The sequence below is a fragment of the Clavelina lepadiformis genome, chromosome 8 (assembly GCF_947623445.1).
Source record: "Clavelina lepadiformis chromosome 8, kaClaLepa1.1, whole genome shotgun sequence".
Taxonomy (NCBI): Eukaryota; Metazoa; Chordata; class Ascidiacea; order Aplousobranchia; family Clavelinidae; genus Clavelina; species Clavelina lepadiformis.
Window position 1 is genome coordinate 3,470,795 of NC_135247.1, and position 26,228 is coordinate 3,497,022.

Sequence of the window (26,228 nt, forward strand, 5' to 3'; positions counted from 1 at the left end):
TCGTAAAGAAAATTGACTTTGGGACCTACTGTAAATAGCAAAGTTCTCGATGTTGTTTAATGGTTGCATGGGCAATATTGTTCACACCTCAATGTCTGTGAAGTAAATCGTAGTAAGGTTATGTTTTGATTACATTTCATTGGTGCGTGGTTGGAAATAAGAAACGAACTATGCGGGCAACCAGATAATAATAAAAAAGGTCCAGTTTGCGAGACACTTAACTTGCAGGCGGACCGCAAACAACTGAAGAAACTGTAAAGAATAATTTCATGACGTGAATGTGTAAAAGAGAAAGTTGAATATTTGTTGCCACTGTTCAAAGTTGTTAATACTCTGCCAACTTTCCCGTGATGAGGCTGCACAGTGCACACAGCACGAGAATTTTTAAAAAAATGGAGCGGTAAACAAGCTATTTTGTTACAATTTGGTCCCGCTGACCAAGAAAACCGTGGAAGGTGAACCAGTCCTGGGCATTTAAACGTTTAATTGTAAACTTTTAAGTTGTTATTGATAGTAAACGTTTAAATGACAGGTTGTGGTTAAATTTATACTAACTTAGTGTTAATTTAGACTCGAAAATGAAACGTGTCAAAGAGAGTGGAGCTTTTTTTAAAAAGAAGCGAAAGCAAGAGAAGCAGAATTAAAAACGCACATGGGAGCTATGCTAAAATTTGTAACCTCTTCTGGTTCAAATGTTTCTTTAACATTACCAGAGAACGATTCAAATAAAAACCCAGACAATAACGCTGAGCTCCAGAGAGATACTGAAAATATCAGCAGAAACGCAAGAAACAGGGTCTATCAAAAGTAATACCAATGAAATCAATTATGCATTGCCAGTTATAGATGGAGACGAAGGTGAAAATAACGACGAAGCAGTTGCAATAGTCAACAATTTGCCCAATGATGTGGCCTCTTGGCCTGAAGTTATAGATCACCATTTATATGGATGAAGAGCGAAAAAAGTGGAAAGCAATTTTAGAAAGCGTTGTTGATGTCATATTATTTCCAAGTAAGCAAAACCTTCCTTTTCGAGGACATCGTGAAGCTTTTGAATTCAACAACCAAGGGAATTTTTTAGAGACTGTGAAGCTTCTGGAAAAATATAGTCCCGTAATCATCAAATACCTTTCTGATATTCGTATTTCTACGAAGATGACAACTACTTATCTTTCTCCCACTATTCAAAATGAGCTTATTTTGCTTCTCAGTAAAAAAGTCAAAAACATCGTTCTTGAAGAGGTGCGCGAAGCTAAATATTTTGCGATTATGTGCGACAGTACTCCGGACGTATCACATACTGATCAAATGACTCTTATAGTCAGATATGTAACAATCAAAAACAGTATTGCCCAACTGAAGGAATCGTTTTTGAATTTCTTTCCGTTGAGCGGAAAAACGGCAGCTGAATTTTCTCAATCTATTCTAGATGAACTTGAACTAAACAACTTAGATGTGATGATGTGTAGGTGAAAAGGCTACGACAACACATCTACTATGTCGGGAATTCATACTGGAGTTCAGCAAAAAATCAAAAACATAAATCCAAAAGCACTACTCGTACCGTGTGGAAATCACACACTGAATCTTGCAGATGTTCATGCCGTCGGATCGTTGCATTTAAGCGACAGATTTTCGCTGTTTTACAAAGTATGTTTTTTTTTTTGCTGCCTCTACTCATAGATGGGATGTCCTTCTAAAGCATGCGCCAATCGCGCTGAAGCGAGTGATTGATACGCGATGGAGCGCACATCACGCTGCTGTAAAGGCCCTTCACGCATGTTTTGATGAGTTTATGGATGCTCTAGAGTCTAGAGGAACTATGTAATCCAAACGAAAATCTTAATACACGAGGTGACGCTCATAGTATTCTAGAAGCGATTCAGAATTTTTCTTTCTTTTTCTTCTTATGTTTTTGGAAAGTAATCCTGCGAGAATCTCATGATACTTAAACTTACTTGCAGCAAAAGGATTGCTGTTAGCGCAATGCTCTAACAAGATGAAAGCGTTTGTCAACTTTTTAGTGGAAGAACGAGATAATCTGGTTAAAGGTTCTGTGGATGCAACGATCAAAAAATGCGCAGAGCTAGAGATTCCAGTTGAAGATCGGAGACTTCGCAGAAAAAAGAGAATGCCTGGCGAACACGCAGCAGATGCTGGCCTTAGTGTTGTTGGAGAAGTAAGACGATGCATGTTTCAAGCATTGGACAGATTTAAACTTGAAGCTGAAACTAGGTTTACCGGCATACACCACTTGAAATATATGTTTGGATTTTTGAATCCTCACGCGCTGCTGCAAAGCGAAAGTCACAATGGATTCACCAACGCTTTTAGAAGCACTTATGACGACGAGGTGGACTTTTTGGAGTTAGCTGTGGAAATTGACAGATTTAAGAGGCTGGTGCGAAGCAGTGATACCACGTTTGATCGTAATGCAACAGCGTTTGATGTTTTACAGTGGTTAGCTAAATCACACCTACTTGATTCAACAAGTACGTAGGCCTACCATATTTATGCTTGTGTCTGAAACTTTATCTTACCATTGGTGTTTCAATTGCGAGTTGTGAGAGGAGTTTCTCAAAGCTCAAAATGATAAAGTCCTATTTACGTTCTACCATGAATGATGATCGGCTATCAGCTCTATCGATTCTTTAATTTCTATAGAAAGACATTATACGTTCAAAAACTTGATTTTGAAGATATTATCGCTGATTTTGCTTCGGCGAAAGCTCGAAAAGTTCAATTTTGAGGCGGTTATTAATCTTTTATTTGCCTAATACATTTGTTCTCCATTTTTTGTCTTTTATTTTAGGCCTTAACGCTGAGACAGTGTGGCTTCTTTCTCAAGCAATATAGAACTTCTGAGACGCGGCACATTATCTGTAATTATTTTTATTGAAAAGATTGCGTGAACATGAAACTATACTTCAAAATTTGCTGCAGTCTACATAGGGCGGCATTTTCATCGAAAGCCAGGGGCGGCAGCATATGCTCCTACGCCACTGCATTTAGGGTGCCGTAAACTCAGAACGGTTAGGGACCTCTGATTCTGATCTGATCTCTGAGCCTTTAAATAACTATGCTACATTTCAAAAATACCAGTATCTTTAATGCAATGTTCTTGTCTTTTACGCCTGTTTATTTGTTATTTGCGAAGCGGTTGTGGAATAGTAAATTATTGATAGACCACATGGCAATTAAAGTACGGTACAGTACCATTGCAAGACTCAGAAAAAACGGACTTGAACAATCAAAAACTGAATTCTTTACCGACTTGGTATCAATTAACCAATGCAGGAGTTTGAACAACAGCTTGTAGTAAATACTGCAGCGTTTGTATGGAATATAATCTTGCCTAATCGCTGTTTTGAGACCAACTAAACAAGATAGGCTGAAATTGAGATACCTTGGTAAAAATAATTGCGCTTTTGAGAGTTATTGAGACAAGTGGAAAGCAAACAAGGGTTTGGATAAACGAAGTGACTGTAACAACAGCAGATTTTGTTGATTAGGGTTAAATCCAGGCTAATATATGACTAACAAAGATAAATCAGCACGATCCATTCCTCGATAAAGAGACTGGAATTAACAACTTTGAAGGTGAAGTGAAGTAGACATTACAACCCAGGTGGACCAATTAGTACCCAACGTAAAGTGTGGTGCAAGTCCAAAAACAAGTTCATCTTATATGAACGAACACTATTAACTGAACAAGTTGGTAAAATATTTTTGAAAAATAATTCGTGGTTAGGTAGTTATTGGCAAAAGAAAATCGCTAAAAGTCTCAATTTGTTGCCTTCATTGTGACGTAGATTAAGGCTGTTGTTACGGCATATATTACTCAAGTTGCTTGACAACATGCTGCTGCTGTTGCTCTCCTTGCGTAGTAATCAACTGAAGTAAAAAGTGTAGGTCATACGAGTTTAACGTATGCCCAATTAGGCGTCATGTGAAGAAATTAACAACGTGAAGTACGGCAATTGAATAAATTGCCATTGTTTTAAACATAAAAAATCTGGTAACCCAATCTTTTGCGTCCGTGAAGTTACGGTATCCTTTGAGCTGCGTAGGCTAGCCGTCAAACTGGTACCGAACTGGTTGCCGTGGTTTGGCCATAGGCTGTGACCTATCAAGCTATTGACAGTTAGAGCAATCTATACAGCTGTAATAGATACATACAGTAGGTATTACTAAATATATGAATTTGCGAATGTTGCCTGACATTACGTATGATGTCACGAGAGCCACTATCTACGTCACCATTAGGGCCAATTTCGCATTTTTTTAGCTTATAATGACCTAACCAAGAATTATTTTTCAAAACTATTTTACCAGAATATTCAGTGAGTAGTGTTCTTTCATATATAAGATCAACTTGTTTTTGGACTCGTCCCTCGTTTTAACGCTTGTTGACTACAACCCGTGCGTTTCGGCTTCTCAAACTGATAAATACAGTAGTAGATAGCAAGTCGCGACTAACGACTTATGTAAGTGGACGTCATCGCAACGAACGCGGGTAGAAGATCACTATGTCAATAATGATCAGATGTAATTCAAAAGCTTTCTTTTCAGCCTAACTTAAACCTGCTTCGGTCACGGTTGGATGAAGAAACGATGCAATTGTTTCAAAACTCTGACAGAAAATCTTTTCTGAAAATTTAGTCAATTTAGATTTCCTGGAAAGTACGAAACCAATTTCTTTGGATAAGGAACATATTTTACTTGAGGCTTTGAAAGCATTTAAAAAAATTCAGCCTCACACGAAACTTGTGCCACAATGGTGGAAAGTTATTACGCGCCGGTTGTCATTCAAATTGTCTCCAAATGACAAAATTTCATGGCTGTCCATAAAAACATATGGAAAAGACAGAGACGTTGAGATTTTTGTCTGCAGGTTTTCTAGCATTGAATATGTTGCCTAACAATGTGATTCAAAAGGTCATATTAACCAGCTATCTCAGTTATAATTTAATTGGTTTTAAGGAAATAAACGCTGGAAATCAATCGGTGTTACCCCATACTCAAAACCAGTTTCGCGCTTGTAACTCTATGGCTTTTCACCTTTGGTCCTGTATGATGTATTGACGACGTCATTTCATACCGTACCTTGCCCACAGCGATTTAAGTTTCAGTGTGACATCACACCACTTCAGTCTTTTGGAATTTGTAGCCTATACTATAGCCCATTACACGTGTTCTACCACTATCAGCACAAATAATGCTTCCGGCGAAAACTAAACTTCTCTTGCAACCATCGATGCAGGAGAGATTTTATTCCAGTTAGTTAGTAACCATAAGTTTGTTGGATTTCTTTAAAAAGCATCATGTGATGACGGAGCGATAATTGTGACGACTTACATCACGTGATGTAGGCCTGAAAACAGACACGTTCGTCCTGCAAGTACTGTATTATTATTAGCAAATATTTCTTACTAAATAAACTTGCAGCACATGGTATTTTGAACCGAAACTTACACCATGGCCTATTTGACAGTTCGCCAAACAAATGATGTAATTAACTACGACTATTTATAGAACGGTATATAAAATGTAACCAAGTTTGTTTTTCCTTAATTTTAACAGGAAATGTCATTAGCATAAGGCCCCTTTTTTGCAAGAAACTTTGTCGTAGTTCCGCCGAAAGGGACCAATTTCGTTGCGTGTAATACAGCGGATCGGTAAGCACAATTATCTTTTATTTTTACGTTGTATTGTGCATTGTAAAATGAATATAAAGTTAATGACAATGTACGACTTGTATTGGATACCTACACTATATAAACATAATATGGATAACGTATCGTGATGATTATAGCTGTGTATTTGGCGTAGCCTAATTAGATGTTTCTATTAATTCCCTTCTGAATGCTTTCAATTTCGTTGCCAAGTTACAGACGAAAGTCCTGTTCTCGTGATCCTTTCAAACAATCGGTCTCTTAGACTATTTTAGTCCATGAAAAAACGGCTCACCATGTACTTTGTTGAGTGAAATAATATCATTAGGTGACGACAAATGATATCAACCTGGAGATATCAATCTGGATGTTGTTAAAATGCCAATAAGGAGCATTTTGCATTTTGTTCAGAGTCGCTTTAGAATGTAGATCATTCAAGTATAACGAAAAATGCGATGCCAGTTCGCAAAATTCGCGAATGCCAAATTAACCCAAGCATGAAAACAGGAACGTCAAAGGCTTTGCTGCAGATTTAGTTCCAGTTACTGAAAACCAGAAGTAGAAATGCGCATCGTTTATTGTTGGTTGATATTTTGCTTATCGGATGAGGTATGAAAGGGGATTATATTTATTTATTGGCGAGATTACGAGCAAATACATTTGTAGGGGAAACGTCGTACTGCCGTAAAAAGATTTGTGGACACTACTATTACCAACAACACCTGCTTGTTAGGTTTATGGTGGTAACGCACTGATAAAGTCCTGTGCAAAATTCCAGCTTTAAAGCCTTACTGCTTTTATAGTTTGTATGATTTCTGTAAAAACGGAATCGTAAATTTTCGTGAATCAGATCGTCAATGCGAAGCGCTTCGCCCAAATGTATCGGTAATGTAAACAAAACCGTCCGGTTCAGAAAACGTATGTAACAATAGTTAATTCTGTCATGTGAACTGCCGGATTAACTGGAAAGAAATTTTATATCAAAATATGGTGTTGGATAGGAAGGGTACAGAGAAACGGATACATCTTTGCTGAATACAGTACTGTATAAGCTTCTATTTAGATCAAAATAGGACAGAGACATACGATATAATGGAGATTGATGAAGATTGTTAACTTTATTATGGGGTTGGAATAAGTTTTTTGTTTAGAATTAAGTTCAATGTCGTCAGAAAACTGTAAGTTGAATTTGATTGAACTACCCTTCACTCGCTCATTAAAGCTTGTATTTGTAACTTCCTGGATTGCTCAATTGAAAGGGGGACGCTTACATTGGTCAATGTATGGTTACTGTCGTCATGGCAGTAGGCAAAACACGGCTTAGGCTTGTTAAGAAAATTCGTTAACGGAAATTACGGGGTTCTTTTTAAGGGGGTTCGTCGTCCTGGCTAAAAGGCCACGGCTTTTTTTATGAAGTGAAGCGGTCACACTCCGCTAACAAACAGGCTTTTATCGGATTGTTGTTACAACGTCACATAAGAGAAGTTTCGTTTGACAGTTCTTACAACAGAAAAACTGATTTCTAAACAGCGATTAGTTTGAGAAATCAGTTTTTAAAGTAAAGTGGAAGCGTCTAGCTGCAAACACGCAGGGAATTTGTGGTTCAACTGTAAACCTATTTTTGGGTGTGACGCGCAAGAATCGGCTTGAAAATGGGAAAAAGGGTGAGTGGAGCTGCAAGAAATTTAAGTTGAAATTTTACGAAGCAACTTATAAGCACGCTGCTGTATGGCAATTGTGCTAAAACATGTTGACTTTAAATCAAAGAAAACTTGTCAGTAAGTAAACCGGAGAAAAAAATATTTCAATAATATTTAGTGGTTGAGCAGTTATTGCCGAAAACGTATCACCAGTTTCGACAAGCCGTAGTCACTTCTCCGGTCGAAAATTAACAATACGACCAAGCTGTTGAATGGAAAATGTAATGATGAGAGCTTTGATAACGAAAGCGTAGTATTAACCTGTAAAGCTTTCCACTTGTGTTGCAGGGAAGAAAAACAGCTCCTGGAAGTGAACAAGTTTCTTTCACGAAACGACAACAAGGATACATACCAACAGAAATAGGTGAGTAATTTTCCCGCTGTAACTATTGCCCACAGCAACTAAAATACCTCAGTCACGTTGCTATGTTGTGCTTCTAAGAAATAACGATCTTGCGCATATTTTCTGCTGATTTATCCGATGCTGGCTTGTATACGTTTATGAAAAAATGCACTTACGCAGTGATATTTCTGAAACGAGCTAAGTACTGGTGGGCGTTAAACATCAGTGATTGTATTGGCCTACTTAGAGTTGGGGGAATGTCCTAAGGCAAGTTCACCGTATAATTCAAGAACAAGTTGTCAGTAAGTACACTGGACACAGAACTTGTCGATAATATCTAGTAGAGCAGTGGTCGGGCAACGTTTATTACGATGGCCCAAATTATCACTTCATTAATAAATGAAGGCCCAACATTACATGCGAAATATACTTAATGCAGTGAATATTACTAGCTCACTAATAGTTTTAAGGTGCTTTTCTATTTTTCGCAGTAGACATTATTTGTTGAAGCTATTAGGATAAGTTTAGTTAAAGTTTAATCTAGTTACGTGCTTTCCACAGGTTTTAACGATATGCGGTTACCTGCAATTAACCGACAGTTAGCAAACGAAAATACACTAGCATCACTAATGTTAAGTCGTATTGCGGCCTAGAAACTAAAACATGCATAGGTTTGTGCGAGCGTAGGTTGAAGTTCCGCTAGCTTACTATAGCAGTCAGTGCTCACTACCCTAAATTTAACATGAAATATAGATTCAACTTTCACACTTTGTTTGAAATTATCGTTTTATCGGTACTGATAAAATAAAGCTTGAACCTAGGTATATAACTGTTCGCTGACTGAAGTGGGACTTAGATATCCTTCAAACATTCACTGTGAATTATTCAACTATTGTCCAAGTCACAATTGGTAAAGATAAGTGGTAGCGTAATGAAGGATAAGCGTTATAAATAAAAATAGGCTTGTATTCTCAATACGACGTAACAGTTAACGCTATGTAAGTGGGGGGGTTACAGGTTGTGTTTTCCGTTGTTTGCCGTTATGTCTGTAGTTTACCTTTACTTAAGATGGAAAAAAATATCAAGACGTGCATTGCTAGCGCTCCAAGTTAACCAGGCTAACAGAAAAAATTTCTGAAACTAACATTCAGCCCACATTTACTTGGTTACAGGATACAATATGCTGCCCATTATATTTTGCCTGAAGGCCCACAGTTTACGGACCACTGTAGTAGAGTATAGCAACTTTTGTAAAAAAATGTATCTCAAATTTGCCGCTAATTATGGTGTGAGTGGTAGCAATGGTGACGTTACCATATTTAATTTTCTTTTGTGACATCTGGTGTTTGTTTGGAATATGAAAAGTGGCTAGGATATCTCGTGTAGGTGACAAAAAGCAGGCCATAGTTTAAACACTTCTAAGTGCATAACAGGAAGGGGTTACATTAGTTAGACGTAATCTATATCTCACAATATCTTGACTTCAACTAATCTGCCGCCTGTGATGTCGTGTTCGATCTAAAACTTAAGAGCAAGCCTACATCTACATGGCTACTGCACAACTACACCAGAATCAAACACCAAAGTCGTTTTCATTATTATGGTGAATAAATGACAAAGTTACCATAAATGTTCCGCAATAACTGCTTAACTATGTATTTCATATTATTGACAATTATTTTTTGGTTTAGGGCTGACTTGTCTAAGTAATTGCAATTCATTTTAATGAACTTCATTTGGCCCGTTTTGATATGACTCAAATATACAAGACCTACATGAACAGAAACGTAGTCCGAGGCAGTTGCATATGTGGCAATGTTTGCTTGGTATTGGACAAAACGTACATTAAGGAAACTGGAACATAGTTTTATTTAAAAAGTGACGATTTCTCACCCGCCTTAACATGTTCACGGCTAGTACAAAAGACATACAAAAAGTTGATTTTAGATATTTAGGGTTCAATTTAGATTAAGAGGTAGATTTAGGTTACTGTGTCATAACATTTAACGTAAGTTAGGTGAATGAGAAACCGTGAAAAATAGTTTTGAAAGTACGATTTTTCCGGTGGAGTAGCGGCAGCTTTCGATTTATTAGATTAGCCTCGTTAGACACTGTGTTTGAAGGTGCATTGAATGTTATATATTTAATATTATTGTACATTAGTTTTCCTTACAATTAAGGTATATAAAATTTTTGAACTTTTTGACTCAAAGAACAAACGGATAGCTGAAAACACGTGTCTCAAAATCTTGAAGTATTGATGTAAAATTAATCTGCATTGATGTCTTGACGAATCTGATTCTTTTACATTTTACTTTTCTACCAATTAACGTCTTAAAATAACCTTTAAGGATTTTACCGTCTCTTGTAACTATTCCATGAGAAATGTCGTCATTTTTAGATAATAACTCCTTCCTTCTAAGTGAAACTGATATTCGACCAACTTTTGATTATTTATCGTCTCCTTGCAGACATGGCTCTCAGCGAAATGGAAGATGGGGCGTACTTTGTCAAAGTCAAGTCTTCAAGGTGGAGAAAAACGCGCCACATACAATTGTCACGTGATCACTTATCTATGCACGTAAGGCACCAGTCATGTGGATCCAAGAAGCATAAGCTAAGTAAGTACCTGAATAAAAGCTGAAGAACCGCCATTTAAAAATGACAGTTTATTCATTTTAAGTTTTGTGTGAAATAAATCTGCTGTTTTGGACCATCTGGAAAATGATGTGGCCCTGTTTTAAGGGTTGAAATCCGGCGTTGATTATAACGCCATTATGACGTTGATTTTACTTTATCATTAATTTCGGCTATTTGGCCCATTTCACTGCACTTTCAACGTTAAGATTTTACCATATTGTACCGAACTCGGATAATGGCAAGTGAGAGTGTACTAACAACAAATAATTATAAGCAAAAGCTTATGTAGCAAAGTAAGAATGGGTTTCCTTTCCCTACGGCAACTACCAAATTGCGGTATATAACTTTGCATTCATTCATTTACTTCATTTGCAGTTGATATCAAAAAACTCACTGAAATTCGAGTTGGATACCAAAGTCCAATATGGGAAACCTTGGGAAGAAAACTACCACCATCCGAGCTATGTTTCAGCTTGGTAAAGCAAGTTTGTTGTTCTTAGCAATCCACACAGAACTTTTTTCGCCAGCGGATTTTATGTTTAAATTAGCGAGCGTTCGAGCTAGTATTACACAAATGTAAAGTCTGCTTGCGAAATAAGCGTTGTGTGCGTCGAACCTTACAGTTTCACTTTCGTTCTTTTAAAAACTTTATGTTGTAATCTATGCTTTTGTTCTAAAGCATAATCTGTTTATAGCTTATACACAGGCCATCTTTAGTGTTACTATCACCAGCTACATCATACTTCGCCTGACTGGTTTGATAACGTGCCGATAATACTAATTGCTATATAAAGGTAATTGAAGATGAGAACAATCCGTTAAATTTGGTTGCGGTGACACCGTCTTCAGCCCAGTTATGGATCAAGGGCCTCCAACATCTGAATGCGAATCTTGAAAATTTGGACATGAAGGGACAACAGTTGTTGTAAGTGGACAATGGTATTTGTTTTAGCGTTTGACAATGGCTTAGTCATTTTTTTTCCTCTTTCGCTGTTCAGATGGACTTGGGAGCATTTTAAAGCAGCGGATAAAGACAATAGCAACTCTCTCTCTGTTAAGGTAAACTTTTCCGTAAAGTAAAAGGTAAAAGTTTTCGTGTAATTTAAAAATGTTGCGAAATTTGATTTCATTTCAATTCCAACTAAAAGTTACTTGCATTATAGGAGGTGAAAAAACTTTTGGATAAGCTAAACTTCGCAGCCACTTCAAAGTATGTTGACAAGCACTTGCAGGTTGGTGTTTGAGGTTTATTCGACTCATTCTACATTGTAGCAAAGATGTCTGCAGAAAATCAATTGTCATTTCAACCTGTTTTGAAATGACTATTTCTACGTTATAGAAATGGTTTGTGGGTACTGCAAATAGGTTAAACATACTGGAAACTATGTGACCATCAGTAACTTACTTCAACAAAGTTCGCATTTCTGTTTAATCTAAATGAAGAACCATAAGCTAAGTGGAGCGACAGCGACATTTAACGGATAGAAAGTTTTAGCTCAGTCGTCGTTTGTGGCAAGAAAGATTTATTTGTCATCATGAGCAGGGCTCGACAAATTGTTTTACTGCACCAGTTCAATCTTCGCATTAAAATACCGCGTAATATGGGAACTGGAAAAATACGGCCTTGTTATTAAAACAGGTTAGAAGTATACGACCATTTTTTACGGTAACGATCGCGCGTAATCTTAATTATGAGCACCAAGTATTGTAAAGCCCATAAATGAGCTGAATACTTAGCATTTTAATGCGATATGTCACAAGAAAAACAAAACATTTTCGCACGTTGATAAAGTTGCCAGCAGTTCAGCACCAACTGCAGATGCTTAATTTGCGGAGAGGCGTATACGCAGTTCGCCTGCCATTTGTTAATTACTAGCTTATAGTGACTTCAGAATAAGGGTCGTTAATTGTCGACCTGTTTTGTAGAAATAATAAGATGGGTAGTTTGTGGCTTACGCCTAACGAGAAGTGGGACACTATAGTTTGGTAATAGGCTATTTGACTTAAAATCTTTTCCGAATTAAACTGTGAAACGATCTGTTAGTTTCATGTCAAAAGTTGTACTGTTACGGTCGTTTTTGTACGTTAATGTGGTTACCAGGATACCCGATTTTATCAAATCCTGGTTGTAAATTCACCTTAAAAGGGGATGATCGCTTAAAACGCGGATATAGCGAAAACTGCTTGGTACAAAACGTACGGGCCGAAAACATAAAGACAGTTTAATTTGATAATTTTCCAGCTTATTATTGGCTTCTAGTTGTTGCTCCCCTCTCGATTCGATTATTTTTTGTTAGGCTGTCAATCATTAGCGTTGTTACGAACTAATATGCGTACCACAGGTAAGAAAACCGAATATTAACGATAACTATACAAACCAAAATTACAGCCAATGTTTTTCGCCTAAAGCAAAAATATTAAAATCCGAAGTAGACAAAACCACCTTCCACATTACACAAGACATATCGCGTGATAACATACTATTATAAGCGTTCATTTGCATTTAAGCTCATTTTATAAAAGCAATCTGTAACCATGATGCAGATGTTTTTCAAACACAGGTAAACAGGAACCGATTTCCCCTTCCTCGTTTCGGTAAAATATTGCCAGTTAATCAATCGAAGTTCCAAAAACTTTCCAACTTACGTCAGCCAGATAATGGTCAAACTACGAGTAAACATGCTTCATGGATCATTTTTCGTTCTAGGAATTTGACAAGTCCGGCGATTCGCATCTTTCATTCGAGGAATTCACGGATTTTTTCAAGAAAATAACATGGAGACCAGAGATCGAGAGATTGTACAAGAAATATTGTGACGCCGATTTGAAATTGCAGCCCAAGGTGCAAACTATTAAGTAAATATTGAACCAAACAACGACCTTTGCGTTCGCTTACTCATTGCGGTGGGCCTACTGTATTTTTGTAGGCTACCGCAGAAGTACGACCTTCATATATTAAGTGATCATGTTGTGCATTTTTGCGCATTATTTAACTTTCGTAGCTTGTTTGTAGTTTACATTGTGTGCGGTATCGATTTTTGTTTTCCGAATTCTTACAAAGTCTGACACTGTTTCAATAACATGTTAACAAAAGTCTTTATTTTCAAAATTCAGGAACTGGTTCGTTTCCTGCAGAATGATCAAGGTATGAATGACGTCACCAATAAAATGGCCCTGGAGCTGATTGACAAGTTTGAACCAGATGAAGAATTCCAATCGAAGAAGGTCATGTCCATTTATGGATTTACCTATTTGCTCATGTCTCCCGTGGGAGACGTGTTTAACCACAAACACAGGCAGGTGGGAAACCAGTTCGCAAAAGTGTGCAATAAATAGGTTATTTCTGAAACTTACCCCATTTTCGGTAACTCCTATACACCGTAAACAAGGTGGTTATGGACATGACGAAACCTCTATCGAGCTACTTCATTGCATCATCGCATAACACTTACTTAACCCATGACCAGCTATTTGGGAAATCCAGTGTGGAAGCTTACATAAGGTGAGATTAACAAAATCTACTTGCTTCCTGATCCGGGTGTTTTCAACTTTAAAACTATAAGTTATAAGAAGTTCCGGCCGTCCTTAGCGCGACCCATTTACATAACAAAGAATGTTGATCATTTTTAAAATGAGATTTATCGGAGTTGCTTGTTCGACCAAATGGATTATTATCACTGCATACACATGCAAAACACGAACACGCACGTATGAATGCGGTTTGGTATTAGCCACACCCAACATAAGGTTAAACTGTGTGCAATAATAACGACTGTGTACTGATTTTCAAAGTACAACTCGCATGTTGCGAAGGTCATGCCAAAAACCTGAATCGAGGAATTTGCGTGGGCCAGTTATTCGTGGATTCGCAATTTTCTAATGAGTAGTGTTATTTGATAATGCCACTCAGGAACAGCGGGCTTGTTTTGCTGAGCAAATTTCCAACGAAGTAAGCAGCAAAACGCCCCCATTTTGGGTTTTTAAAACGGTCAATTTACTACGCAATTTCGAAAGTATTCTATTTGACGGAAAAGCCCATTACGGTTCAAGACCTTTGACGTTTTGGGTTACCAGTGTTGCGTTTATATTATTCCATATTTAGAACTACAAGCTAGAAAAATGAACAACGGGAATTCCACTAATTAATGTTAAACAATACACTGGAGATGCCCAGAAGCATGAGTACAGTATTTTTCGGTATTTCCAAATTTCGTGCTTCATTCAACATGCCACGCATTTTTGTATGGGCAACAACTGGATGTGCATAATATGCAATTTAATATATTTGCCAGCTGTTCGCTTGCCAGGCTTACCAGTCGTACCAGGCTTGGTACTTCGACGTGGCAGTGAGCGTCGTCTCTATGTTTCAAATTCTTATTTTTAATTCTACGATTCAATATTATGAAATGCATCTATTATAATCGATACACCCAGGTATACACGAATAATAATTTAATAAATAAAGTTTGTGTTCTTGTAAACTGATAAAATCTGGGAATGTTTTATATCGATCACATCAAAACAGTTTTAATACCTACAAACGAGAATGTTTTATAAGTGGTCTTAATTCAGGATATATGCGCCATAACTAGGTCTCGGTAAAGTCGTTGAACGTGCTTCTAAGAGGATGTACCACTTACAAAATACTGCTCTGTGGCGGGTCGAATATTTTTATCTACAAAATCGATGTTTGTTAAATGTTAAAGGCCAAACGTCACGTAACACCAAAGATTCCAAAACACGCACGAACAGACTCTCAATATACCCGTGGTTAAAATGATTGATTATTATTTCAAATCAAAAGCATTTTATTATAAGGTATTTTACATGCGAAAAATATAAAATTAGAGTTTATGTAACCAGTGAACTATTGTGCAATACATATGCAAAATTGGAAAAGTGCTGGCTTGTGAATATAAAATAGATGCACGATAAACCGCCTTATTTTGTGCGGAAAATTGTCGAGGATAACTTTTTGTCCACTATTGCTATCACAAAGAAAAGTTCCGAAATATTAACAAAAATCTGGAAAGGGACCTCACAACGAATTTAGATAATGATCGGATAAATCGTGCTGCAGCAGCACTTCTCATATCTGTTTTAGGTCTTGTCAAAAATTCAAGGTCGTTTTAAAAGGTTAGATATTTCCTTTGCAGCGAAACACTTGTTTACTTATAATAGATGGGGTAAAGGTTTTGGTCTTGTCAAAAATTCAAGATCGTTTTAAAAGGTTAGATATTTCATTTGCAGCGAAACACTTGTTTACTTATAATAGATGGGGTAAAGGTTTTGGTCTTGTCAAAAATTCAAGATCGTTTTAAAAGGTTAGATATTTCATTTGCAGCGAAACACTTGTTTACTTATAATAGATGGGGTAAAGGTTTATGGGTTATGACCTGACGTGCTTGTTGTCGAAAATTTCGGTTAGTCGGCCGGCAACCTTTGTATATTTGGCGACATAGCGACGCAATTTTATCGCACTAATTTGTAATCGAACGTTTTCCCGTTTACTGTATACGCATAAACACGGAAAGCTTTTGAATCACTTGTTACTATTTGAAAATAATCTTCTCAGATTGACGGCTGTACGCTTCGTCATTATAAACAGAAAATGTGGAAATTCGATAAATAATAATGTCTAAATGCAATTGTGTTAGTAGGCAAAGCATCACGATGATGTTGGGCAAACAAAATTCTAGTTACCAACTCAGTTTTTTTTACCTATGGTGACAAACCCTTAAGCGCATAAACCAACTTTCACAGATTACCATATACGGGTTTATGTAAATTATAGACATGCAGACAATTTAATTACTATATTGCTACCTTGTACACTCATCACAAAGACCAATGCCAGTGATTGGGCGTGTTTAACCAAAAGTAGGCAAACGAGCTGGCTACACCTTTACGGCTTCAATGCCTTGATTGCAATTAAGAGAAGTGACTATACATGACTGGAGCATTGTCTGCATTCTACACTGCAATGGCGGCCAAAACAACTGCAATTAAAACAAGTATTAATCGTATTACTGGATTTGCAGAGCCTGCGGCCATCACAGTCACAAAACGATAAATATTCCTAGGTTAATCCAAATGAAACGAGAAATCGTGCTTACATTTCGAGATTAATTTGATTTTGATGATGTTACCCTAACGAAATGCCCAAATATAATTAAGGCAAAATCTTCACAATCTTAGAGCTTTGGAAAAAGGTTGCCGCTGCGTGGAACTAGACGCTTGGGATGGCGATGATGACGAACCAATCATATATCATGGATACACACTAACATCCAAGATTAAGTTTGCTGATGTTATCGAAGCAGTTCGTGATTATGGATTTAAAGTATGTCAACTTCCACTCTATTTTTGGCAATGTTTGAAGATAATCAAGAACATGATAAAATCATTAAAAAGGAAATTGACCAGTTACTTGTGAAATCATATAAGACGTCAGTTCGTGTTACAATCAAAAATCGTAAAAATCTCGCAAGTGATCGGGCCATTTGTATGGCAAGTCATACCGGACAAAAGTTAATTTCGTTATGTGTAAGATTGAGATGGATTGTTGGCTAAGTGGTCGGAAAAACAACGTATACTAGGGATAAAAAATTTGGTGTGCAAGTTTATGAATCTCGTGCGTGCATGTGCACACTACAGTAGCTACATTTTCCATTACGGAGAATGTAGTTGCAGCCTATTGTCTAAACCCAGTCTGCAAGTACATTGCAGAAGCAGAAGGTAGACTAAAACGTTCGTTAACTTTGGCCAACACCGATTCCACTCTTTGTTAAAGCACGATCGCGCGTTTTTGCACCACTTGGCCAACCCAGTACCCTGCACGTAACAGTTTTCACTTTTGTCCAATATGGCTTGTCATACATTTGTAGCCTGTCATGAGTTACATGATGCATAGCCTTCACATCCCAGTTGGTTATCTCATTTATTTATGTGAAAGGGAAGCCGCTTGAAAAAATTTCTTAGTATACCTGGCGAGAATATTTATTAGCATATTTATACGAGCATGTTTATTATATAAGTATTATCTAAAGATTTTCTGCTACATTCAGGCGTCCAATTACCCGGTTATACTGTCAATTGAAAATCACTGCAGCGTACCACAGCAAAACAAAATGGCCGAAATTCTTAAGGCAAGAATTTTAATTGTCATTCTTATGGAATGGGCTCCTTGAAGTGAATTGTTTACACTTTTTTTAGAACACACTTGGCTCAAAGCTACTTGCTGCTCCTGTTGATCCGCAAGAAAATACTCTACCCAGTCCAGAGCAACTTAAGGGTATATGCTTATATTTACACCTTTTTTACTCTAAATAACTAATCCACTTTCATTTAATTTTTGCCAAAGAAGTATTACCTACTGTAGTTTATTCAGTTCCGACAAAATTGTTGCCGAAAAAGTTTCTTCTTAATCTTACCGTGATAATTTCGCTTTTATTTCCAAACTTTGAAAAAAAGTTTGTTAGATTTTCCATACCCTGTTAAGGTAAAGTTTTTCCAGGTTTTCTTTACCTTTTAAATTTTATTTAGCCCAACGCGTGCTGGTAATTCTAAATTTTCCAAGAAGAACATTATGAAGTGTTTCTAATAAAAATTAGTGCATTTACGCTTGACATTTGTTTACATTATTGCCTCAAACGCGTTATCTGGTTGGGCTATTTAAAGACTAATTGTGTTCACCACTGGACAAGATTACTTTTTTTTAAGACTCAATCCTGTTTAGGTAAAGTTCTCGTGAAAGGAAAACGCCTGCCAAAGGAGAGTGAAAGTGACGGAGAAGTGAGCGAGGAAGATGAGGCAGCGAACGTCGAAGAAAATGGTGTAAAAAAGCATCAAAAATCCAAGGTTTGATGTAATTGTTTTTCGAGCAACCGTATGGGTTTAATGATTAACAAAGCAGGCTTGGCCTTGACCGAGATCCTTGACCTTGCGCATAGTTATGAATCATCCACTCATTGTAGCAAGTGTTTCGTGGAAATTCGAAACAGGTTCATATAAAAAATGTAAAAACAACAAATTCCATTTGTTAATTATAGCAATGCGAACAGGTAATCAACAACAGGCATACGAGTAGATAGGACCAAAATCTGTTGGAAATAAAATATGTAATTTGTGTTATCAGTCAGTTATTCTAAAGGTATTACTACTAATATAGCTGAATTGTTTGTACCTAAGCAAAAAAACTGTTAGGTTGTTAAAATATTTTGTGTTTGTAAGGTTGTTGTTGTTTACAATAAGCTATAATCGCAGGACTATCATTGTGTTGGCTTTTTACTATAGCATTGCTAGTATGCAAGACCTAGGACTTGCAGCTCTAAGAAAATAATTTGACAACAACGTAGAAAAGCCTATTGAAATAGTACTTACAACGCAAAACATTCCTCGCACACCTTAGAGCAGGGTCGGGCAACTTCTTCGGTCGGCGGGCCTGATATGAGAAAATGAAGTACTTGGCGGGCCGGATTCCTGAATCGATACGTTAATTGTGTATCGTGGCCGCAGGCCACGTTATCATGTAAGACCGGAAACTGTCTGCGGGCCGCTCAAAATCCCGTCGCGGGCCGGACCCGGCCCGCGGGCCGTATGTTGCCCACCCCTGCCTTAGAGTGTTTATCATTTGTTTTTATTTTGTTTGTTGTTATTTCCTTCTGTTGTAGCTTTTAAGTAATCATTTATACAGCTTTGCTCAAAATGCTTATCATGACTAGTGGCAGCAAAGGGCAGATTCTGTAAAGTTGAAACTTTGAATATAAGTTAAATAAATTAGTAATCTTTACTACTAGAAGGTTGTCAATCGTACAAAAATATATTTTTGAAGGTTAATTCTGAAATCACTATTGCTGCGAGTAGCCTACACTCGTTATTTTGTAAATGAATGTGGAGAACTAGCTGTCGTGGAAAATACAAAATAACTACAAGCGGTTTAATACTTCAAAGAGAATTTTTTAGTCTGTTACTTGCAGTTTTTGTGTATATCATGTTTTAAAATGCAACATGAACACATTTTTAAAAAACTTTTCTCTTTTTGTTATATTTTCAATTGAAAATGCTTAATTTTCGTACATCTATCGGATAAGTTTAATAACTTTAAAAAGAAATCATTTTATCTTGATTAAATAAAGCGCAAGTTAGCCTACTTCAAGCTTCATATCAAAGTAATCAATTTGCAACAAACTGTATCTAATCTGAGGTTGTGTAACAAAACTTGCTGCCTGTATAGAGTAGTTTTTCTTAAAGTCAAGCAACATTACATCATCAAGAGGTAATCAAGAGGTAACCGGTCCTGTTTTGGTGATTATTGATGAAACTTTACGTAAAACACAAAAATGGTGTGAATTCATTCATACGGTTATTCGAGTCTAGTTCACTGATGCAAAGAAATATTAGGATTGGTTGTTGACTAAGTATGACGCCTTCGTATTAACGTGAGTACGTAAATTAGGCCCTATTTCTGTAATTTCTGCAACTAAAAACTGTACGATGTTGCCTCTGTTTGTAACCTTTGTACTTCAGAAATTTAAACTCTTATACAGTAAGTGAAGGAATGTTGCTGCAAACTTTTACTAAAATTATTTTACGCAAACCTAAGAAACTATACAGATATGGTAGCAAGTATGGCATAAAACAGTGAAATCTACGTTTCTGTAATCCGAACACCAAAAATTCAGAACAAATTTGTCTAACAATTTTTCTGCATGACGCTTTTACGTTGAAATACAATTGCTTAAATAGTTTTACAGCGACGTTAAAATTTAAAAATGTTTCAATACAAAGATACTTTCAGGCGACCTGCCTTTAAAATGCAAATTTTTCTTACATCCAATGTTTCAGCATAAGCTACTCTTTCGCCATTTTTTTTATTTCGGCAATTATGTAGTCAAGAGCATCTTATAAACAGTCTTATAGGAGAATTAATATAAGCATTCATTTTAGCCGAATTCCAATCAAGTAAAAAACAAATAATTAATTAAGGGAATATCGTGCGCGACGCCTAAATTTGTGCATTATAATGTGACAGGCATAATAAAGCGAGACAAGTTTATGACTACAAGTATACGATTGTGTCCATTCCGAGTTTTGCTGCTGTCCTGCCAACCTTGCTAAATACATATATGGCACAGGTTAATTATATCTAGATAACTTTAATGCGAAATTGTGCATGAACAAAATTGAACTTGGTCTTCGTTACAAAGCTAGTTTTAATGCACACGTCACGGAAATTAAAATTAATCAAATCACCAGTATTGAGATATAAAAACTCGTAAGCTTTTATGTTGTTGTTGCGCTATTATCTGCTTTTGTCCTAAAAATTAGCAATATGACCAAGTAGGTGTTTGCAATAAGAAAAGTTACAAATATTTAATCTCTTGTCAACTCAATCAATAAAAGTACGGTTAAGGATTCGAAAATTGTGCTACTGATCATCATGAAAGAAAAGTTTTAAAATACAGTTTTGGGTGGGCAATAGCTTGAAATGCTGTACAGCAGATTCCCTTTACGAATTGTAAGTGTCAATACAAAGTGACTTGTATGAAAACCGCGTTTTGCCTCAAAATATTCCATGAAAACAATTGCATTATAAAAGTTTATTAAAATTATTTTTAAAACTTTATTAATCAACTGCGCACTTTTAACGTTTTGCAGAAAAACGTTAAACTATCTCGGGCTCTGTCCGAATGTGTGGTGTACGCGGTCAGTCGCCATTTTAATGGTTTTGCTGATGCTGAAGCACGTTCAGACTTTCATCACATATCGTCGCTAAACGAAGACAAAGCCGAAGGATTAGCAAAATCAAAGGTAGCGTTCAAGCAAATGTTGGAATAAGTGCATTTACTCTCGCTTTTAGTCATTTTCTTTTTACTTTTTCACGATTTTAACGTATATACTTGATCATCATACTTGTGGTTTATGATAGATCTGAAAATTAGTGGTCAACGTCATTAGCTGGTCATACAATTTTTGTGATTAGAATATTTGTAAAAAATAAAATACACTAAGTCGTCATATATCGTACAGCATACTTTATTGTGAAACAATTACTCAATTTCAAGCATTTCTTGCCAGAGGAACAAGAAAAAAATTCTTCTTTAAATTAGCACGAAGTAAAACACCCAACCCAATATCCCAGATTCAATAGCTGGTATATCACATAAGGTTTTAATGTATATACTTGTCTATGATGTTTTTTATGGCCAAGTTCAACTTAATATGGTCTGTGATTACTTTTGGCGTATGTTTTTCGAGAATGGTAGTATTTTTGTACACAGCCTTCAGACTTTGTGAAGCACAATCAGTGGCAGCTTGTAAGGATATATCCAAAAGGAAGTCGTACTAACTCGAGCAATTATGATCCGTTATCGAACTGGAACGTTGGCTGTCAAATCGGTAAGTACACTTGTATTCAAGTATTTACTGGAGTAGTGATAAACAAAGTCTAAATTGAAGATTGTTTGCTTCCTAAAACCAAACTTGCATCGTACATTCACAACGACTATTTTTAAGCTAATATAGAATTTTAATAAGGCTGTCACAATTTCTTCGGAAAATCGTGTACGTTTGAAGCTACTTCTTACAGTTTCTTGTAAAGCTAACTTAAATGTTTTAAAATAGCAAACCAAACCTAAATCTATCTTGTAATCCGACTCTAACTTCATTTAAACCCTAAAAGCTAAATAAGCGTTTGCATTTCTATTGCCCGAGCCTAGCCATCTATCTTTTGCAATGGGCTGCCTGACCTGTTTTCGGAGGAATGGTCACTCTCTGTATTATAACTTGGCTCGCTATTATAATCTTTATCAATAACCTAACCTAAATTGTATGAATTATTAAATTAAACGTAAATCTTCCTTTTGATCCAAATATCACTTCATTCTTCAATCAAATCTTAAGTAGCTCAAATCAATGTATTCCCACTGTTCTAACCTGTGACCATTCATATTTCGCAATAGGCTGCGTGACCTAATTTTGGTGAAATAGCGAGTCCATTTTAATCATGGCCTACTTAAACAGTGGCACTCAACTATCAAACGGAAGACGAGGAGACTTATCTAAACCAAGCCAGGTTTAGATCAAATGGCGAAGCTGGTTACGTTTTGAAACCTCCGTGTCTTTTGGAGGGAAACTTTGACCCAATAAATATCACCAAGGAGTCTGCCGCTGTTGATCCGACATCAATCAAAGTGACAGTAAGTTTTGTTAAAAAATTTTAATTTACAAGAAAAGGAAATTATTACTGGAAAATATATATTAAAGGTAGCTTGTCAGTTGTCACGATAATCACGTGAATAGATTATGGCTGTAAGTAAATATAGCTGCCACGCCTGACATCTGCTATACAGTATTACAATTTGCTTCGACAAAGAAATAAAACTTGTAAATTACGTTAACAAGTATTTGAAGGAAGTACGCCATTTCTTTGCGTAGCCTATAAGTGGTTTCTAGTTAAAACTCATAATGCGGCTTTGTAACTGCTACATTTGTAAGTATGGGTTTGCTGCTGCACTGTTTTCGCGCAGCGAACTTAATGTTTTTTTACAAAATAACTGCGAAGAGCCAATGAAAAAAAATCGAAAATTTCTGAGTAATCTACAAATCTACAAAGATTTTGTAGATTATAATTGTAACAAAAATTGTTCGTTCATGAAGCTGAATTTCACGTTTTACGGTGAACGGAAACACCCTTAACTGTGAGCAACTATATACTGTGTAGTGTTGTCACGCTCATAAAACAAACCGATGATCTTTGAAAATCGACATTTAATTGGTCACCTCCAGGCACCGACTAAAACACCTTCCCAGAAAAAAGCGCACCACTTTTATATTTGACCAGGGTGTCAAATCGTGTGATCAAAATAGTTAAGAACAAACACGCAAAAGGTGCTAATTGGTAAAAACAGTACAAACGAAAACACTATTATGCGCAACCCCACAATAGGTTGGAAACAGAGTTCGTAACATTATTTCACTAAGCTATAACTTAAAGGTGGCTGTGTAATAGCACGAGGCAGCAGCCTACTGCAGAGATAGCCAGCAAATACCAGTAGGGAAAATATCAACGAGAAAAAGACATAATAGAATAACCAAATTAGAATGTACTGAACTTGAAATAACCAAAATGATGTTTAAAACAATGGAAATTACCAAAACGGAGGTTACTTATGTTACGTTACTTAAAAACCTTCACGTTACGCTTACGTTGCAACTTGCAGTTCTGTCTTTTGCCCAGTTCTGGAAGATATATACAAAACAAAGATAAAAAACTTCCAACTATGGCTTTAATTTATACACCGACTTGTACTATGTATACAGACGAAGGAGTAATGTGGTAAACTGTGATACGCACATAAAATATTCTTAGTAATTTTCGTAGGTCATTTCAGCTCAACAACTCCCAAAGCCTCCCAACAACGAAAACGACGTGATTGATCCATACGTCGTAGTATCTGTTTTTGGCGTCGATGCAGATCGGGTAAGTTTCAATATAGTCGAAAAAGAAACTTGTGATTCATGTAGAGGGGCTGAGCGATTATTATAATTTGACAAGTATAGCATACATTTTCCAGCACATGCCAACACGATGATGGCGGAAACAAATTCTTTTTTACTTTTGTGTATATGATAGCGCACATCATGAAACGCATTTCGTGCCTAGACCTAAAGCGCGAGTTGCGCATTGCACGACCAGTAAATGTTTGGTTACTGATGATTATCCAATATATTTATATTATATTTTGCTTTTGATGTAGCAAAGCCTAAAAACCAGCGTTATTGAAGACAATGGTTTCAACCCAATGTGGATGAACGATGAACCAATGGAATTCAACATTCTTGTACCTAGCCTCGCCTTTTTGGAGTTCAAAGTCATGGACAAAGATTCCAAAGGAAGTAACGACCTAGTGGGCCTTTATACTCTTGCAGTCCAAGACATTGCACAAGGTAAGCGCAGTAGACAGCTTATTGGTAATTGTAATATAAGTTTTCGTATATTGGTAATATATAAGTTATAGTACTTTATATGTAGACATTTTACTTGCAACATGTTATCATGTTATTGCACACGGTTTTGTTAAAGTTTTGAAATAGAAGAATTTATTAAAAATAGACCGTTCTGTGGCCTCTATTGTAAAAAACTACTATATATCTAACCCTGGTGTTACAAATTAGAATGTCTGCATGAGAGGTCAACTTATTACAAAAAATGCAAAACTTTTTCTGTTGTCAAAACTAACAACAGAAACATCCTAATATTCTGTTCGTTTTGAGCGTTGTAACATAAGTAAAACATACAGTTTTTAATCTATTTTTGCAACGTAAAAATACCTGTACTTGATTTGGACAACGTGGATATTTTTCTTTAATAGGCTACCGACATGTTCATTTGGAAACAAAGGGAACTAAAAAGCTGACACCTGCCACACTATTCCTTCACATTGAAATTGAGAACAAATTATCGGGCACAGGTTTCTGAACCTGAAAATATCAACTTTTTGCGATTAATTTCTGACTTACTGCTGCAATGCTGCATTCGTATTATAAAATACTGTATTGTTACATTATAACCGCAATATTTTTGTGTTTATTTTTTGAAGTGATCGCATATGCTGACATGTTGTATAAAATTTTACCTAAACCCTATAAATAAAATTTAATTTTATGCTTATTGACTCGAAACGTTTCCGCTAATGAATGCAGAGAAATGTCGAAAACTGAAAAAACGGCAATATTTCACAAGTGTTATAATTTTCGAACATTTCATAAAACATGCAATGAAAGGCAACAATTTGTAAAGTACACCGATTTGCAAGTGACAGCATTTGTGAGAAAGCATTCAATTTAACGCAGACAAAAGATTAACTTGATACTCTCGCTTCAGTCACTGTGGTGAGTGTGTTCAACTTGACGAAAATTTAAATAGTTCATGCAAAAGTTATTTAACATTCCGCAAGTGAGATTTACATAAAAGATTCAAGTCGCTGGTTTACTTTACTATTGAATAAAGAAACGAAGTGGTAGGCAAAAGTGAGAGTGCTACAATGCTCTTGATATACAGATTAGCATTTAGTCAGCTTAGTGACATAGACGCACACTTCGTGCCAGACACGTAACACCATAATGCGTAAAAAATCGTAAAGAAAAAGATCATCAGACCACTGAAATATCTAACCAAATCCAAGTGAAATTACCTGGACACCGCAAAAAAAAGTGCGCAGAAATATGTGTCTTGAATGAAAGTTAGCTTCCTCGAAAAAGTAAAATCTAATTCCATGCGCTTTGCTTGGTTATCATCGTCTTTTTTAAAGTAAGCTGCAATAGAAACCTTAAATTCTTTTACAGCACACGTTCATTGCGATGCGTAAACGTTTGCCCATTTGCCTATGTTATACTTTATAATTACTGGTATTAACCTACATTTCGTTATCAATTTTTGATGGTACGTTTTCCAAATACGTTGAGCCTGAAATTTAATAAGCAGTGGCACGCTAAACAACAGCGTCGATTCATGTGCATTTTCTACAAAAGTTCAAACGGTTTTCAAAAAAATGACAGTAAGCTATATAAAAGTACGATATAAGGAACACAAAATGGCATGCTGCTCACGCTTTGCCGCTTGTGTGATGTTACCAAAAAGCCCACATCAAAGACAAAGCGAAAAGCCATTAAGTTGTGTGACAAACGACCAAGAAAAATTACTTTCCATATACCACAAGTATAATCACAACTTGAGAATGATTTTTGGCGAAGTTATTGGCCAGAGTGTTGTCTTGAATAAGTCATCTACAAACGTTTACAGCAGTCTAATACATGTGGAATATATCAATAAACAGGACAAAAAAATTGTAATCAATAGTGTTCTTT

General features: G+C 36.4%; 2 protein-coding genes across 3 annotated transcripts in view; one reads left to right on the forward strand and one right to left on the reverse strand.

Annotated features, from left to right (window-relative positions):
- Nucleotides 1–19,495, reverse strand: part of LOC143469801 (retinoblastoma-like protein 1) — a 78,088-nt gene extending 58,593 nt beyond the window's left edge. Inside the window, exon 1 of the mRNA XM_076967624.1 lies at nt 19,486–19,495. The gene's annotated coding sequence lies outside the window, so the exon portion shown is untranslated. The remainder of the gene's footprint in view (nt 1–19,485) is intronic.
- LOC143469802 (1-phosphatidylinositol 4,5-bisphosphate phosphodiesterase delta-4-like) lies at nt 5,565–25,021 on the forward strand. 2 transcript variants are annotated; one of them, XM_076967626.1, is made up of 20 exons: nt 5,565–5,678; nt 7,664–7,739; nt 10,190–10,339; nt 10,734–10,834; nt 11,153–11,283; nt 11,357–11,417; nt 11,522–11,590; nt 13,066–13,200; nt 13,473–13,658; nt 13,748–13,860; nt 16,557–16,701; nt 17,426–17,506; nt 17,574–17,652; nt 18,097–18,218; nt 21,018–21,170; nt 21,641–21,758; nt 22,383–22,558; nt 23,743–23,841; nt 24,119–24,308; nt 24,734–25,020. In XM_076967626.1, exons 3-20 carry the CDS (start codon nt 10,192–10,194, stop codon nt 24,838–24,840), a joined length of 2,214 nt encoding a protein of 737 aa, XP_076823741.1. In that variant the 5' UTR covers nt 5,565–5,678; nt 7,664–7,739; nt 10,190–10,191; the 3' UTR covers nt 24,841–25,020. The 2 variants fall into 2 exon arrangements, with proteins under 2 accessions (XP_076823741.1, XP_076823740.1); XM_076967625.1 differs by lacking the exon at nt 5,565–5,678 and adding an exon at nt 7,167–7,339 and having other exon boundaries at nt 24,734–25,021.
- Nucleotides 25,022–26,228: the final 1,207 nt, after the last annotated feature.

Excerpts from the sequence above, each read along its gene's own strand:
- LOC143469802 (XM_076967625.1), top strand. Across the intron at positions 11,284-11,356 it reads ATGAAGGGACAACAGTTGTT|ATGGACTTGGGAGCATTTTA; the intron begins GTAAGTGGACAA and ends TTCGCTGTTCAG. Across the intron at positions 24,309-24,733 it reads AGTCCAAGACATTGCACAAG|GCTACCGACATGTTCATTTG; the intron begins GTAAGCGCAGTA and ends TTTCTTTAATAG.